The sequence below is a fragment of the Crocodylus siamensis genome, chromosome 1, assembly GCF_052110815.1.
Source record: "Crocodylus siamensis isolate JL-2025a chromosome 1, ASM5211081v1, whole genome shotgun sequence".
Taxonomy (NCBI): Eukaryota; Metazoa; Chordata; order Crocodylia; family Crocodylidae; genus Crocodylus; species Crocodylus siamensis.
In genome coordinates, this window is record NC_143395.1 from 383,581,554 (window position 1) to 383,596,903 (window position 15,350).

Sequence of the window (15,350 nt, forward strand, 5' to 3'; positions counted from 1 at the left end):
GGTAGGAGTGCAGGAGCTGTGAGCTATGGGGCTAGGTGGGGCTGGCCCTGCATGCTGCCATCATGTGCAGCTGAGGACTGGGGTGGGAGTGCAGGATCTGCATGCTGTGGGGCCCCATTCACTGCCATGATGTGCAGCCAGGGAACTGGGTGGAAGTGTGGGAGCTGTGTGTTGCAGAGCTGGGTGGGGCTGGCACTGCATGCTGCCACCACCTGCAGCCGGGGACTGGGGTAGGAGTGTGTGAGCTGCAGCTGTGGGGCCGGGTGAGGCTGGACCCACTCCGTGCCACCATGTGCAGCTGAGGACTTGGGCAGGAGTGCTATGGGGCTGGGTGGGACTGACCACGGACACTACCACCATGCATAGCCAGGGACTTGGGCAGCAGCTGAGTGTTATGGAGCCGGGTGGGGCTGGCCCTGCACTCTGTTGCCACCTGCAACTGGGGACTGGGGTGAGAGTACGGGGCGCTGTGCATTATGGAGCCAGTTAGGGCTGGAGGCTTGCTGTCATCATATGCAGATTCAGGGTCTCATACACTCCTCGGACTCTGAAGGCCCCCCCCCAGCACCTCCCCCCACCAGTACTATACACCCTAATGCACCCACACCTGCTCCTACCCCCACCATACCTACACCCACACCCATACCTTCCAACACACCCTCACCCCAACCACATATCCCACACTCACACTGCTTCCACCATACCCACACCCTACACACATACACCCCCCTGTTAGAAATATTATTAAAAATGCATTATCAATAGCAGATTTAGGGAAAAAAAAAAAAACACAGCTGCTACCCCTCCTTGTCTCCTTAATGGGAGAGGGAAGGGGGGGGTTGGAAATTGATGGGAAAAACCACCAAAAGCCCATTGTACTAAGGTATCACTCCCTCTCTGTCCTGCAAATTTACTATCTCTTTGTTACACTAAATCACACTTTCTTTCATGACCCCACATTCCTAAGGCTAAGATAAGAGCAAATGCCATTTTTGCCTTCAGGTTGAACCTTGAGTAACCTTGGGTTCCATCCACGCACGCGTGATAGCCTAATGCATATTAAGCCTACCCGCCCCGCATACTTAAGTAGTTAATTATAATGCACATGGGACGTATGAAGCGACATGTTTACATATATGTTTGTATGAACCGGAAATGAGTTGTAAAAATTCCTCCTTCTACACACGTGGTCAGGAGAGGGGGGATAAAAGCCTGCTAATGATTGTGCTCGGGGGCAGAGTGATTGATCTTTTGTCTCTCTCTCTGACCCTATTTGCAAATATATACCTTTTGTGTTGCTAATAGAGTGTGTCTGTGAAGGTTTTTTTTCCTCCTCCCGAGAAACGAACCACGATTTTTATATCAAAATTGGCGCCCAACGTGGGGCTTCTCGAGGACTACCCCAGAATTCAGTGACGGAGCACCTCTGGTACCAGGGATTTGTGCACACCGAGCCGACTTTGGACTCACCCTGGTATTTGAGGTTTAAGTCCAAATATCCGGGAAGTTAAAGGAAGTATCCTATGTAAATTCTGAGTTTCTGGAGAGGCAGACACACTTTGGAATTTGGATCGAGATCTCTGGGGTATCTGAGTGAGTATACGAATTCCCTTTGCCCAATCTGGTGTACAGATCTAAAACAAAGGATGTGTAAGTTTGCTGAGAAATTCTAGGCTTAGCTCTCATTGTAAATCATCTGTTGTTGAGATCTTTTTGGTATTTGGTGTGCATTGGGCGCATTTTTGTGGGCAAATGGGTACGAATAGCTCTCGTGTAGAAAACAATATTGATACCCCTCTAAAAGTCTTATTACGTCATTTTAATAAATTTGCAAGGCCGGCCGATTATGGAATAAAAATGAAAAAAGGTGATTTAACTAAGTTTTGTCAACTCGAGTGGCCAACATTTGGGGTCCACTGGACCCCGAAAGGATCGTTTGTGCTAAAAGAAGTGATAGCTATCCATGAAATTGTTATGCAAAATGGGTATTGGAATCAGTTTCCTTATATTGATTGTTGGTTGTGGGTGGTTCAAAATCAGCCACCTTGGATTAAGAATTACTTAGCGAAGTCTCATGTGATGCTTGTTAAGAAAAAGGCTCGGGGGGGGCCGCCTGTACTTCCTGAGTCTAATGAGGGGGGGAATTCTGAATTGGCTGAGTACCGGACCCGCGCTCCGGTTGCCCTGTCGGGTAGCGAAGATGAGTCAGACGCCTCCTCGGCATCCAGTCCTTCTGCACCACCGCCCCCTCCCTTAGAGAGACCACCACCGACGTACCAATGCATACCTAATGAGTTAGAGCGTGAGCCTCAGCCAAGTGCCTCATCTGAATCAGGAAATAAGGGTTATTATTTGCGCAAGCCTGTAGAGTCACAGCCGGTGTTGAACTGTCCGATGCGAGAGGTTATTGGGGAAGGAGGCACTGCAACTTTTGTCTACACCCCATTTAGCACTTCAGATTTATTTAACTGGAAAAATCAGAGCCCCTCTTTTCATGAAGACCCTGAAAAGATGAGGGATTTGTTTCGATCTATTGGGCAGACTCATCGACCCACTTGGGCTGATGTCCAGATGATGCTCCAGACCCTCCTAACCCCGGAGGAGAGGAGATTAGTGTTAGGTACAGCAGAGCGTATTGCGGCAGCCAGAGTTGAGTCAGAGGGTGCTGCTGGTCGTACTCTGCGTGATACCTACCCGGTAGAAGAGCCGGGATGGGACAATCATACTGCAGAGGGCAGAGAGCTGAGTGCACGGTATTTGGGAATTATAGTGGAAGCAATGGGAAAGGCAGTGCCTCGGATTACCAATCTGTCTAAATTGTATGAGGTGAGACAGGGAAGAGAGGAGGATCCCTCAGCTTTCCTTGGGAGGCTGTATGAGGCGTTTCGCAGGTTTTCGGATCTGGATCCAGAAGCCCCAGATAACCAGCGCATGGTAAATCTTATGTTTATTGGTCAATCTGCTGCTGATATCCGTAAGAAGTTACAGAAAACTGAGGGAGGTGCTGGGAAACCGATTTCAGAGCTGGTGGAAATTGCATATAAGGTGTATGGGAATCGTGAGCAAGTGCAGGAGCGCAAGGAGGATAAAAAGGCTCAGCGACAGATGGCAGCACTAGCAGCTGCTATAACTGGAGGGAACCCTGGAAAGGCTGGGATACAGAAGAGGAAGGGAGAAAGAGTGGGAGCAGATGTTTGTGCTTATTGCAAGGAGAAAGGACACTGGAAGAGAGAATGCCCGAAGTTGAAGGAGAAGAGAGAGGGGGAACCGAGAGGTCACCTCATGCGGGCAGAAGACAAGGGTGAGGATTCAGAATGAAGGGGACAGGGATCTAAGACCACTACCCTTCGGGTTGGAGCCCGAGAAGATCCCATGGTAACTATTAGGGTTGGTGGCAAAAACTTTGAAGCCTTGGTGGATACTGGGGCTACATTTTCAATGATTCCAGAAAAACCCCCCTGTGCAGGAACTAGTGAACAGCATGTACTTGTAGAAGGGCTTGAGGGAATGCAAACTCGACTCCCTGTTTGTAAACCACTCCTCACCAAGGTGGGGGACCATTTGCTCGAGCACTCCTTTGTGTATTCTCCAAGTTGCCCGGTTGCACTCCTTGGGCGGGACTTACTCACAAAATTGCAAGCTGAAATCTTTTTCAGAGACGATCAGATGGTGGTCCAGCTACCTGTCAAGCAGAGCTCGAACTATCAGATGGCTCTCCTGGAGGACCGACGCCCTGCAGTAAGTCCAGAAGATCACATGACCGGAGTAGACCCCTCGGTATGGGCTGATGGAACCCCTGCGCGAGCTAAGTTCGTCTCCCCGGTAAGGATCGTACTCAAGGATGGGGAGGGGCCCGTTCGGGTAAAGCAGTACCCACTCAGCCGAGCGGCCAGAGCTGGACTCAAGCCGTTAATAGAGAAATACAAGAGGTACGGATGGCTAGTGGAAGGGTCTTCACCCTATAACACCCCCATTCTTGGAGTGCCAAAGGCAGATGGGGTCTCATACAGACTGGTCCAAGACTTACGGGCAGTAAATAAGAAGGTCCTTTCAGACCATCCTGTAGTCCCGAACCCTCACACGATTTTGACACAAGTACCGGGGGAAGCTGAAATATTTTCAGTGCTAGATTTGAAAGATGCTTTCTTCTCTATTCCTCTTCACCGAGAGAGTCAAAAATTGTTTGCTTTTGAATGGGAGGATCCAGATACTTTCCATAAAGCCCAACTTATGTGGACAGTTCTTCCACAAGGATTTATAGCAGCCCCCCATATTTTCGGACTTGCCCTTCAGAAGGACTTGGGGGAATGGAAGGGATCACACCCCGCAGTGACTCTCCTCCAGTATGTGGATGACCTGCTAGTTGCAAGCCCAAACTTGCAGCTCTGCGAGGAAGCCACCAGGTCACTCCTAAACACTCTGGGAAAAAAAGGATATAAAGTCTCTAGAGAAAAAGCCCAAATATGTCAGCCTGAAGTCACATTTTTGGGATATAAGCTCTCAAAAGGAGTCAGAGCCCTGAGTGCAGATCGCATACAGGCGATTCAAGGTCTAACCCCACCTAAGTCACCCAAGGAGCTGCGAGCATTCCTAGGGCTAACTGGGTTCTGTCGACTATGGATACCAGATTACGGTGGGAAGGCTAGACCACTGTATGAATCCCTGACTAAGGAGAGTCTCACTAAATGGAAATGGAATAAAGAAATGCAGCATGCTTTTGATCTGCTGAAGGCAGCATTAACCCAGCCCCCAGCCTTAGCCATCCCAAACAGTAAAAAGCCATATCGACTGTATGTTCATGAGAATCGAGGGGTTGCATCAGGGGTGCTGACACAGCCATCGGGCCCGACCTGGAGACCCGTGGGATATTATTCAAAGGTTCTAGATCCAGTTGCACTCGGGTGGCCAGCCTGTCTTCGGGCTGTGGCAGCCACAGCAGTGGTTGTTGAAGAAGCCCAGAAGATAGTCATGGGTGCGGATATGGAAATACTCACTCCTCATGGAGTTCCCCAGATCCTAGGGACTGAGGGAGGGAAATTTCTTAACCCCTCCAGACAATCACGGTATGAGATATTTTTGCTCTCTAATCCAGGACTTACTTTCAAACATACTACAGCCTTAAACCCTGCAACCTTGCTGCCAGAGCCAGGGCAACCGACGCATGACTGCCTTGAGGTCCTGAATCAGACCACGCAGGTGCGACCTGATCTTGCTGAGGACCCAATTGAAGACCCAGATGTTGAATACTTTGTGGACGGCTCCAGCTCTGTCATCGATGGAAAAAGACGAACAGGATGTGCAGTGGTAACCTTGGATAAGGTAGTATGGAGGGAGTCATTGCCGAGCTCATGGTCGGCACAGGCCGCAGAACTCACTGCGCTCACCCGAGCATTACAGCTGGGGACAGACCAGCGAGTTAATATATACACTGACTCTCGCTATGCTTTTTCTACAGTCCATGCGCACGGACTATTGTGGAAAGAAAGGGGTTTCATTACTGCCTCTGGGAATAAGATTGCTAATGGCCCCCAGATTATCAAACTACTAGAGGCACTCCACCAGCCTAAAGAGGTAGCAGTCATTCATGTGCGGGCCCATGGGAAGGCTGCTGAGAAAAAGCATAAGCTTGGAAATGCAAAGGCTGATGCAGCAGCAAAGGAAGCTGCATTTATTGGGGGAGAAGCGGAAGAGGTATCCAAGCAGGCTATGTTCCATGCCATATGGCCATACGTTCAGGATTTAGTCCCACAGTATTCCCCTGAAGAAGATAAATTTGCACAGAAAGCTTGTGCAGAAAAGAACTCCCAGGGGTGGTGGATAGTACCAGGAGGGAAAGTCATGATACCCAGGCCATTGCTTCGGGAGGTGCTGCAACAGCTCCATGCAAGAACCCATATGGGAGGTTTGGCCATGGGTGATCTAATGATCCGCCAAGCAGTAGCCCCAGGGCTATATGTAGAAGCTCAGCGCATTGCTACCAAGTGCATTACATGCCAGAAAGTAAACCCTCGAAGGAAACCCCCTGTGCCAATGGGAGGTAGACCCTGGGCAGCGTACCCTGGACAGGCATGGCAGATTGATTTTGCCGAGCTCCCACGATCCGGACATCACGGGTTTTTACTTGTCATGGTAGACCAGCTCTCTGGTTGGGTCGAGGCTTGGCCCACCAGGACTGCCACTGCAGCTGCAGTAGTGAAGTATTTGTTACAGGAGATCATTCCCCGGTATTCCCTGCCTGAGTCCATCGAGTCGGATCAAGGACAACACTTTGTGGGAAGAGTGGTTCAAGAAGTCGCACAAGCTCTCAAGGTTACTTGGAAACTACACACACCATGGAGACCACAGAGTTCAGGACAAGTGGAACGCATGAATAGAACTTTAAAGACTTTGCTCACCAAAATCTGTATTGAAACACGCCTTAAGTGGCCTCAAGCATTGCCGCTAGCTCTTACTTGTATTCGAAACACTCCCCGACGGGGCCTCAAATTGACCCCATATGAAATTATGTTTGGCAAGCCGCCTCGAGTCTTACCTCCTGGGATGCGAGAGAATGTAACTTTTGAATTAGGTAATAGTGAACTTCATACATATGTTATTGCCTTGCAGTCTGTCTTGTTTTCTCTTCACAGGTATGCAGCCTCCTTTCAGCGTCTGCCTTTAGATGTACCGGTACATGACTTCTCCCCGGGAGACTGGGTCTTGGTGCAGCAGTGGAAAAAGGAGCCTTTGACTGAGAGGTGGAGTGGCCCTTTCCAGGTACTTCTAACAACCCACACCGCTGTAAAGATTACTGGCCATGATCGTTGGATACACCATACCCGTGTGAAACGACATCCACAAGCGTCAGAGGACAACAACTCCCAAGACGAACTCACTCCGGAAGCTGAGTCGTCTTCGGAACAAGAAGCCAGCAAGTGGAGCTGTGAACCTACTGGTGATCTCCAAGTGCGCCTGAGACGGCTTAATCAAAGCTCAGAAAATTAGACAAGAAAGTAAAAGGGAAAATATGGTGGGAATCTTAATGTGCCTTGTTGTTATCTGCATAATGAAAGAAGCAGAATTGAGCAGCCTTAACCGCTGGCTCACACCCTCGCTTTCCCAAATTGCTCCCCCAGGGACAAATTTGTATGTTGATATGATGGAAAGAATTGCAGGTACTTTTAATCTTACCAACTGCTGGGCCTGTGGGGGGCTTCGGGAGGCCAGAGGCCAGTGGCCTTGGAGGGCTTTTCCTTTGGCCCCGAAATGGCTAGTAAGTAGTAAGGCAGATGTTAAAAGTACTAGTCAAAAATGGGATGAGAACCACAGTTGGGAACTTTCCCAAGTGGCGTTAGGAGAGTATTGCATCAGTAATAATGGTACAGGAAAAAGGTTGGGACACAGCCGTTGCATATGGACTTTAAAAGTAAGGTGGATGAACCTTACAAGATTAGAACGGCTTTATTATCCTAATAGCCCAGGGTATAATCGGCTAGTGTGGCAGCATCCCAATGGAACAATTGTGTGGTTTAATAAATATTGGAGTGCCACAAATCAAAGTGATGATCAGACAGATTGTACAGACAAGAACCAGGATGGGCTATGGGAATGTTCCATGAAAGGAGGCCACGCAGTTGCTGGTCCTTTGGGTCCAGAAGGAGGCTTGGGGTTTCCCGAGATGCCCTATGGTTGGGCCCCTCCAAATGCCACCAATAGAGAAAATAGGGCCTTAAGAGGATACTATTGGATTTGCGGACGACGGGCCTATACAATACTACCACAGGGGTGGACGGGAACTTGCTATATGGGAGTAATTGTACCAGCTTTCTTTTTGTTACCGTCTGAGGTTGGAAATAAGCTAGGAGTCTCTTTGTATGATGATTGGAAAAGGGCCAAGAGAAGTATTGATGTAAGTTTGACACAGGGTAGCTCCCAAAAGTGGAAGAAGGATGAGTGGCCCCCTCAGAGGATTATTGAGTATTATGGACCAGCTACATGGGCTAATGATGGGAGTTGGGGATACCGGACACCAATATATATGCTGAATAGAATCATCCGGTTGCAGGCAGTCTTGGAAGTAATTACTAACCAGACCGCCACTGCTCTCGAGTTATTGGCCCGACAAAGTTCTCAGATGAGAGCAGCCATATACCAAAATCGGATGGCCTTAGACTATTTACTTGCAGAGGAAGGCGGAGTCTGCGGAAAGCTCAACCTTTCTAATTGTTGCCTCCAAATAGATGACAACGGGAAAGCAGTCTTAGAGATTGCCAAAGAGATTAGAAAAATAGCCCATGTACCAATACAAACGTGGGAAACCACATGGAATAAGGACTGGTGGTTTCAATTATTTGGAGGACCCTGGTGGAAAAAGGTAGGGTTTGTGCTTTTGTGTGCTCTAACTGGTTTGATTTTTATCCCTTGCCTTATTCCTTGTCTCACTAGATTGATAACCACCACAGTGGAAGGAATGTAGGTTGCAGCAGTCCCTCTAAAAGCACAGACTGCTGCAAAGGTCATGGTCCTCAGAAAAATTCCTCGTAATTATCTTGATATGCCCGAATGAAGTAAAGATCAGAAAGCATCTCGAGGGGGGATATTGTTAGAAATATTATTAAAAATGCATTATCAATAGCAGATTTAGGGAAAAAAAAAAAAACACAGCTGCTACCCCTCCTTGTCTCCTTAATGGGAGAGGGAAGGGGGGGGTTGGAAATTGATGGGAAAAACCACCAAAAGCCCATTGTACTAAGGTATCACTCCCTCTCTGTCCTGCAAATTTACTATCTCTTTGTTACACTAAATCACACTTTCTTTCATGACCCCACATTCCTAAGGCTAAGATAAGAGCAAATGCCATTTTTGCCTTCAGGTTGAACCTTGAGTAACCTTGGGTTCCATCCACGCACGCGTGATAGCCTAATGCATATTAAGCCTACCCGCCCCGCATACTTAAGTAGTTAATTATAATGCACATGGGACGTATGAAGCGACATGTTTACATATATGTTTGTATGAACCGGAAATGAGTTGTAAAAATTCCTCCTTCTACACACGTGGTCAGGAGAGGGGGGATAAAAGCCTGCTAATGATTGTGCTCGGGGGCAGAGTGATTGATCTTTTGTCTCTCTCTCTGACCCTATTTGCAAATATATACCTTTTGTGTTGCTAATAGAGTGTGTCTGTGAAGGTTTTTTTTCCTCCTCCCGAGAAACGAACCACGATTTTTATATCACCCCCACCATACACACACATCCATTCCCAAACCACACAACCCCACATACACCTCTTTATCACTCCCCATAATATACAAGAATAAGACTGTATTTTGAGCTATTACACAATCACTTCTAGATACACTATGCAAACAGACGTAAATCAGGATAATTAAAAAAAATAAAGTTAAAATAAGTTATAGTAGATGGGGGTTTTTTTTAGTATATGGTTTGGTTTTTTTCTGGTTTCAAGATGACAACCCCCTCACCCTCCCAAAAGGAATATTTCTGGGGGTAAGGGGAGGGACTTCTGGTGGCAAAGGTCAGGGGTTAGGGGTGGAACTTCCAGTCCCAACGGTGGCCAGGGGGCGGGACACCTGTCAAGGAGCGGGACTACCCTTGTGACCCTCAACAACTCATCAAAACTTGTTAAACGGCCCTCCAGCTGAAATAATTGCCCACCTGTGCTCTAGACACACACACACAGTTATTTGGTTGTACAGTTTAACATCTTAACCAAATAGTTCACCAACATTTCACCAACAGTTACATTTACATTACTGCTCACTGCATCCACTTTGTTTCCATCTCCCTCCTCCACCCAACCCCCAAGCCCACACTCACATCTCCTCTTACACCCTAAACCACTTAGAAACCCTCCCCTTTCCCTTCCCAGGCCACATTCATAGGTCTTCAGCAGTCACCTGCTATGCTTATGTTGCAAAATACCATATGACATATTTTCCTCTTCCAAGGTTCTTTTGCCTTACTCTCTCCTTTGCAGTTGCAGTTTGCACACCTCCAGTCTTATGCTGTTCTCTACCTGGAGGCTTATATGCTTGTATAACAACAAGTTGTTTTCCACACAGCATTTTTAAAGCAGAAAACAAACAAATTGTTGGAGTCTGTTGCTTTTTCCACCTCCAGGTGGCCATACTACATGGCCTCCCTCATCAGGTCTGTCACCTCTGTCACCAGCCAGAGGAATCCTTTCACTTTCCCCCAGGCCTTTCTGGCATGTAATGTTTGGCAACCACTTCCTAATGATGCAAGAAGTGGAGTAGAATATCTAATCCACTTAAGGATTTATATAATTATAATTAACTCATTTTATAATTTAGCCTGTTAGCAACATGATTCTATGAATGCATCAGAACACTGCTTTCTTGTCTGTTCCCAAATGTGTGAAATATCACAGCTTTTTACTTGAAAATTATAATAAAAGGAGAATGCAAGATATTACACAGAGAATAAAAATGGACATGACTTTAACACAACCTCATAAAGGAATGCGCTATACAACAGTGTTACAGGTTAGATTGATGCATGATATTAACAGCACTGGCAGTAACAACTTAACCTGGCTGGTATTCTAATCACCCTGGCTTTAGAAAACGTCTGGTGTTTTAATCACACTAGCACTAATAGGTTAGACTGGTTGGCATTATAATTGTTATGGCACTAACAGCCTGGGATGGATGGTATTTTAATCATTTTGGAACACAGCCTAGAAATGTTAATTTTTAACATGTTTTCTTTAAAACAGAAATAATGAGAGCCCTGCCCCAGCTTTTACTGATTACAAAACATTGAAACCATCTTTTAATTAAAAAAAATAAGTCAGCCTTGGGTGTCTTTTTATACACACCTCTGCTGGGTGCCTTTCAGTTGCCTTCAGGTTATTTTATATCATTCATTTGTTGTCTTCCTTTTTTGTCCTGCTCCATGAAGCCTCAACAAGTGAGCCACATGCAACATATGGAATGAACTTGAAAATAATTTATTGATATAGCTGCTAGCAGCATTGCTATGCATGCTACTATAACCTTTAATTATACTTCTCTTGATTATTATATTGCTGTATATAACATAAGCCCTCTCTATTGCTGCTTGCAGCAGGGTGTCCCTCTATTAGCCTGACTCAAGAGCCAACTTCCTCATGAAAGCTAGGCAGCATTTAGGTCCCACTTCCAGTCTGTTTATTTTTACATGAGAAAAGCTTTCAGTCCTCATGGCAGATAAATCAAGCAATAACATTGTGAAGAGACAGCAGGAATAAATAAGAGAATCCTGGCAAGGAGCAGCATCAGAAGGAAAAAAAGAGGAAGGAATGGGATCAGGAGAGGATCGGAGATTCCAGAGCAGCTGCTCCGTGACACTGGGGTGAGCCACAGGAGAGAGGGGTGGGGCCCGCGAGAAGTGGAGGCAGTGAGAGGGGCAGATTTGCAGGAGTAAACAATGAAACTGGAGAGGAAAAGAAAACAAAGCCTGATAAGAAGATACCCAAAAGGAGAAAAGGACTAACTAAAAGGAGAAGCTCCAACGAAAGTAGAGGTAGAGTTAATCTACGAGAAGAGGAAAACAGGGACCAGGGTATCCTTCCCCCCTTTGGGGGATATTGGGGATGGGGGTGGCTGTTATTGTTTATAGGTTGTTGCTCTGCTAGTCAGGCAAGGTCCGGAGATAAATGAGGGAAAAGGAAAAAAAAAAAGCAACTGAGGGAAAAGTCACTACTAGTCCCTGGGAAGCGGGACCATGCCCCAAAGGGAAACCAAGTAAAAAAGAACTAGAACCCAGGGCAACAAACATAGGACCAACTCAAAAGTAATAAATGAGAAGTAACTCATTTAAGTTGAATTTAGATCTGAGTGGGATTCTGTTTGAGTTGAAATTCATATGTAATTGATGTAAATAAGTAAAGATAGCCTTGGTTAGGCCTCAGTTGGAGTACTGTGTCCAGTTTTGGGCGCCACACTTCAAGAGGGACACAGGGAATCTGGAGAGGGTTCAGAGGAGGGCCACTTGCATGATTAGTGGCCTCCAGGAAAGACCCTACGAGGGGAGGTTGAGAGATCTGGATCTCTTCAGCCTTCACAAGAGATGGCTGAGGGGAGACCTTGTAGCTGCCTATAAGTTTATCAAGGGAGGACAACAGGGAATTGATGATGCCCTATTTACCAGAGTGCCCCAGGGAGTAACTAAGAATAATGAGTGCAAACTAGTGGAAGAGTAGATTTAGTTTAGATATTAGGAAGAAATTTTTTACAGAAAGGGTGGCCAGAATTGGGAATGGGCTTCCAAAAGAGGTACTACTATCACCTAACTTGGAGGTCTTCAAGAGGAGGCTTGACAGTCACTTGGCTGGGGTCATCTGACCTTGGTTCTCTTTTCTGCCAGGAGCAGGGGTCAGACACAATGATCCATTGTGGTCCCTTCCAACTCTACAATCTATCAATCTATGCTATGCAAGACGATAATGGATGTAAGTTTAAGTATCGATAAATAAAGGACATTGTGAACCCAAACTAAACAACATAAGGCTGTGATTTCTAATTAACAGTCAACAAGTTAGGCGCCCTACAAAGAAGAGAAAAAGGGGAAGCAAGGTGCATCACAAAGGGGATCCTCTCCCTCAATACAGATTGCAAGGTATTAAGACAGTAGATAAAAATTGACACCTCCCAACTTATAACATCATATATTTATCAAGACGTGGCAGACGAGAGTTGGTAAATACCGTTATATTATCAGACGGTGCCATCTAACATGCAAAAGGAAAGGAGAGTGCACCAGGTTAGACACTAACCCCTACAAATATAAATAAATATACCACTGACAAACAAAAGTAAAACTTTAGGTCTTTCCTCCAACCTAGAGAGAAAAGTTTCCACCACCCAGACTCAGTGCTTTTCCCTCAACATACCAACCTCCTCTCTCCTTCTTCCTTCAGCTACCCTCCCTGGAAGCTTTTAACTTTCCCTGGAGCCAGCCACTCATCCCTGTCAGCTGGCCCAGGGCTCCTAGGCATTCAGCTATCATTGTCTAACCCCTTGCACCTGGGATCCAGCCCCTGAGCTATGCACCTTGTTACACTGCTTGTATAGTAAATTGGACTGTCATCAATTCTATTGATCTTTAAAGATGTCAGTAGCTAATAATTTGTTAGATATGAGTAGAATTTATCTCAAAGTGGCCGTTAAAATCTTTACATTTTACTTCTCTAACAGGTTGAGCTTTCAGATGAGTTCTATTTTAAAGCTCTGTTTTTCTCCCTTATACCTTTGTAAAAATAGAAAATTGGTGTCACATGAAATTACCATATTTACCCTACAGGTTGTTATGAATATTACTGCACAGATGTTTTGTGCAGAGTAGAGAAATCTGGTTAAACAAATTATTATTTTCAGTTATTTCAGTTTAAAAAAAACCCCTATCATGACATTTTGATTTGCATTTCATTTTTCTTTCTGTCTGACTGACTCAAAGATATTTGAATCCACAGATGGATCCAAGAACCAAAGACATTTAGTCTACCTTTCCCCTGCAGACTTTCCACAAAAGTAAATCTAGCTCAAAACTTTTGAATATGTTCTGTAACATGAAGGAAAATAACTTGTAATTACAAAGTCTTTGACCTGTCCAGTATTAATAGGAACATACAAGCATAGGCCTGGAAGGGGCCTCCTGGACCAGGAAGTCCAGTTCTCTGCATCTGCAGGCAATTGGTAACCAAAAGGATCCTCCCAAACTTGCCACCAAACCGTTACTGACAAATACAAACAACAGTATTTGAAACACCAAGAATACCCGATAACATGCTACAGGTAAAAACAGAAGAGGCAGGCACACCATGCATGTTCCTCCAAAGCCATGACAGGGAACTAGGTAGTTCATATATGTTCAAAGACACTAGAGCTCTTAACTCATGGCTGTAATTGTAATTGTTATAATGTATACGAGTTCATTTTGCTTTCTATGTCTGGTTATACTTAGACATATGAAAGGGCCCTTCACTACTTTAGCAGAGGTTACACAAAACTTTTCTATTGTTACCATCTCTCATGATTTGTGAGTTTTGTGATTTTGATGGGAGGTTTGATTTTGTGACTTTTTAACAACTGTGATTGGGAATGCTGCCTTTTCCTCTCATTCTGAATATATTTTTTAGGCATTTTTATAAATATTTTTGCCTTTTTTTTAAATTTCTGTCTACTATTTGGCTGTCTCCACTTGTTCCCTAATTATCAGGAGCTTAGCCACTCTTTCAAAATCAGTTTGTAAACACAACGTCTACTTTCAACTGACATTCTTCTATTAAAACCTAACTTCATAACAATCTATAGTTAATCTAGTTTCAACAATAAGAAAATGAATTAAAAATAGATGGAGGCCCTCATACTGCTAGTGCAACAGAATCTGGGCACTTTGAAAAGGGAATTTATTAAAACAGTTGCTTTTTCACTTTCTTCAGTCCCTCCAAGGCAGCTTTGTTTTATTTCAGGTAGGATTTATTGAGATGCTTATGGCAAGATTCAGGAAAGCTGAGACTTGACCCCCCAGACAGTTTATTTCCCCTGATCCTCAAGCAACAGCCAGAGATAGCTACAGGATAGGCTTGACATTTGCTAATTTTCACTATCTCATGTCCTTTCAAGAACCAATACCATTTTGTATATGGAAACGCTGAACTGTCATGGTAAATTAGCTGCAAGAAAATTGATTCTTTGGATAGACTATGTAATAAGTATCATGGTTTTATCCCACTGTGTGTAAATTTGAAGAGCAATAGGAACACTTGAAGGATATTTTGAAAACTTTGGATGTAAAAATGCCAGGATGCAATAGAGATGGTCCAGTGATTTGTTGTCAGCTGATTATCTTAGCAATGTAACTCTCTTGAGCCTGCTAATTTATTCTGATATATACATATATAGTAATTATTTCTAAGTACATGCCAAAACAGATCACAGATATTTATCTGTGAAATATTTGCTTCAGCCATTTGTCATATGATTGGTCACATAAGTTAAATAATATTATTGATTGATTACTTCTGGTCTGAGAGGCTAATCATTTTAAAGTAAAGAATAATAATACAAATAGCAAATATGTCACTATCAATGAGAGGTATTTTTCATTATAAACAATAATATGGTAGTGGTAGTTCATCTATTTATGTTAAAAAATTAATGACTCTTCTCTTTTTTCCCATTAGTAGTATATATTCCACTATGACCATTGATTACACCATAAGGGCATAAATAAAATAATTAAAAATTATCTTGTACAAAGTCTGAATTGTAGATGAGAGACACACTGGAAAAAAACACATCATCACTGGAAAAAATGTTGTTATGATGAAAAGTGATTGAAGAA

At 44.6% G+C, this 15,350-nt stretch overlaps 1 protein-coding gene across 1 annotated transcript in view; it reads left to right on the top strand.

The window, feature by feature from the left end:
- LOC149875168 (uncharacterized) overlaps positions 1 to 4,123 on the top strand; it is a 55,447-nt gene extending 51,324 nt beyond the window's left edge. Inside the window, 2 exon segments of the mRNA XM_090051961.1 lie at positions 2,098 to 3,301; positions 3,657 to 4,123. Of these exon segments, the coding sequence (XP_089908087.1) occupies positions 2,098 to 3,301; positions 3,657 to 3,742 (1,290 nt within the window). The 3' untranslated portion in view covers positions 3,743 to 4,123.
- The last annotated feature ends 11,227 nt before the right edge of the window (positions 4,124 to 15,350 follow it).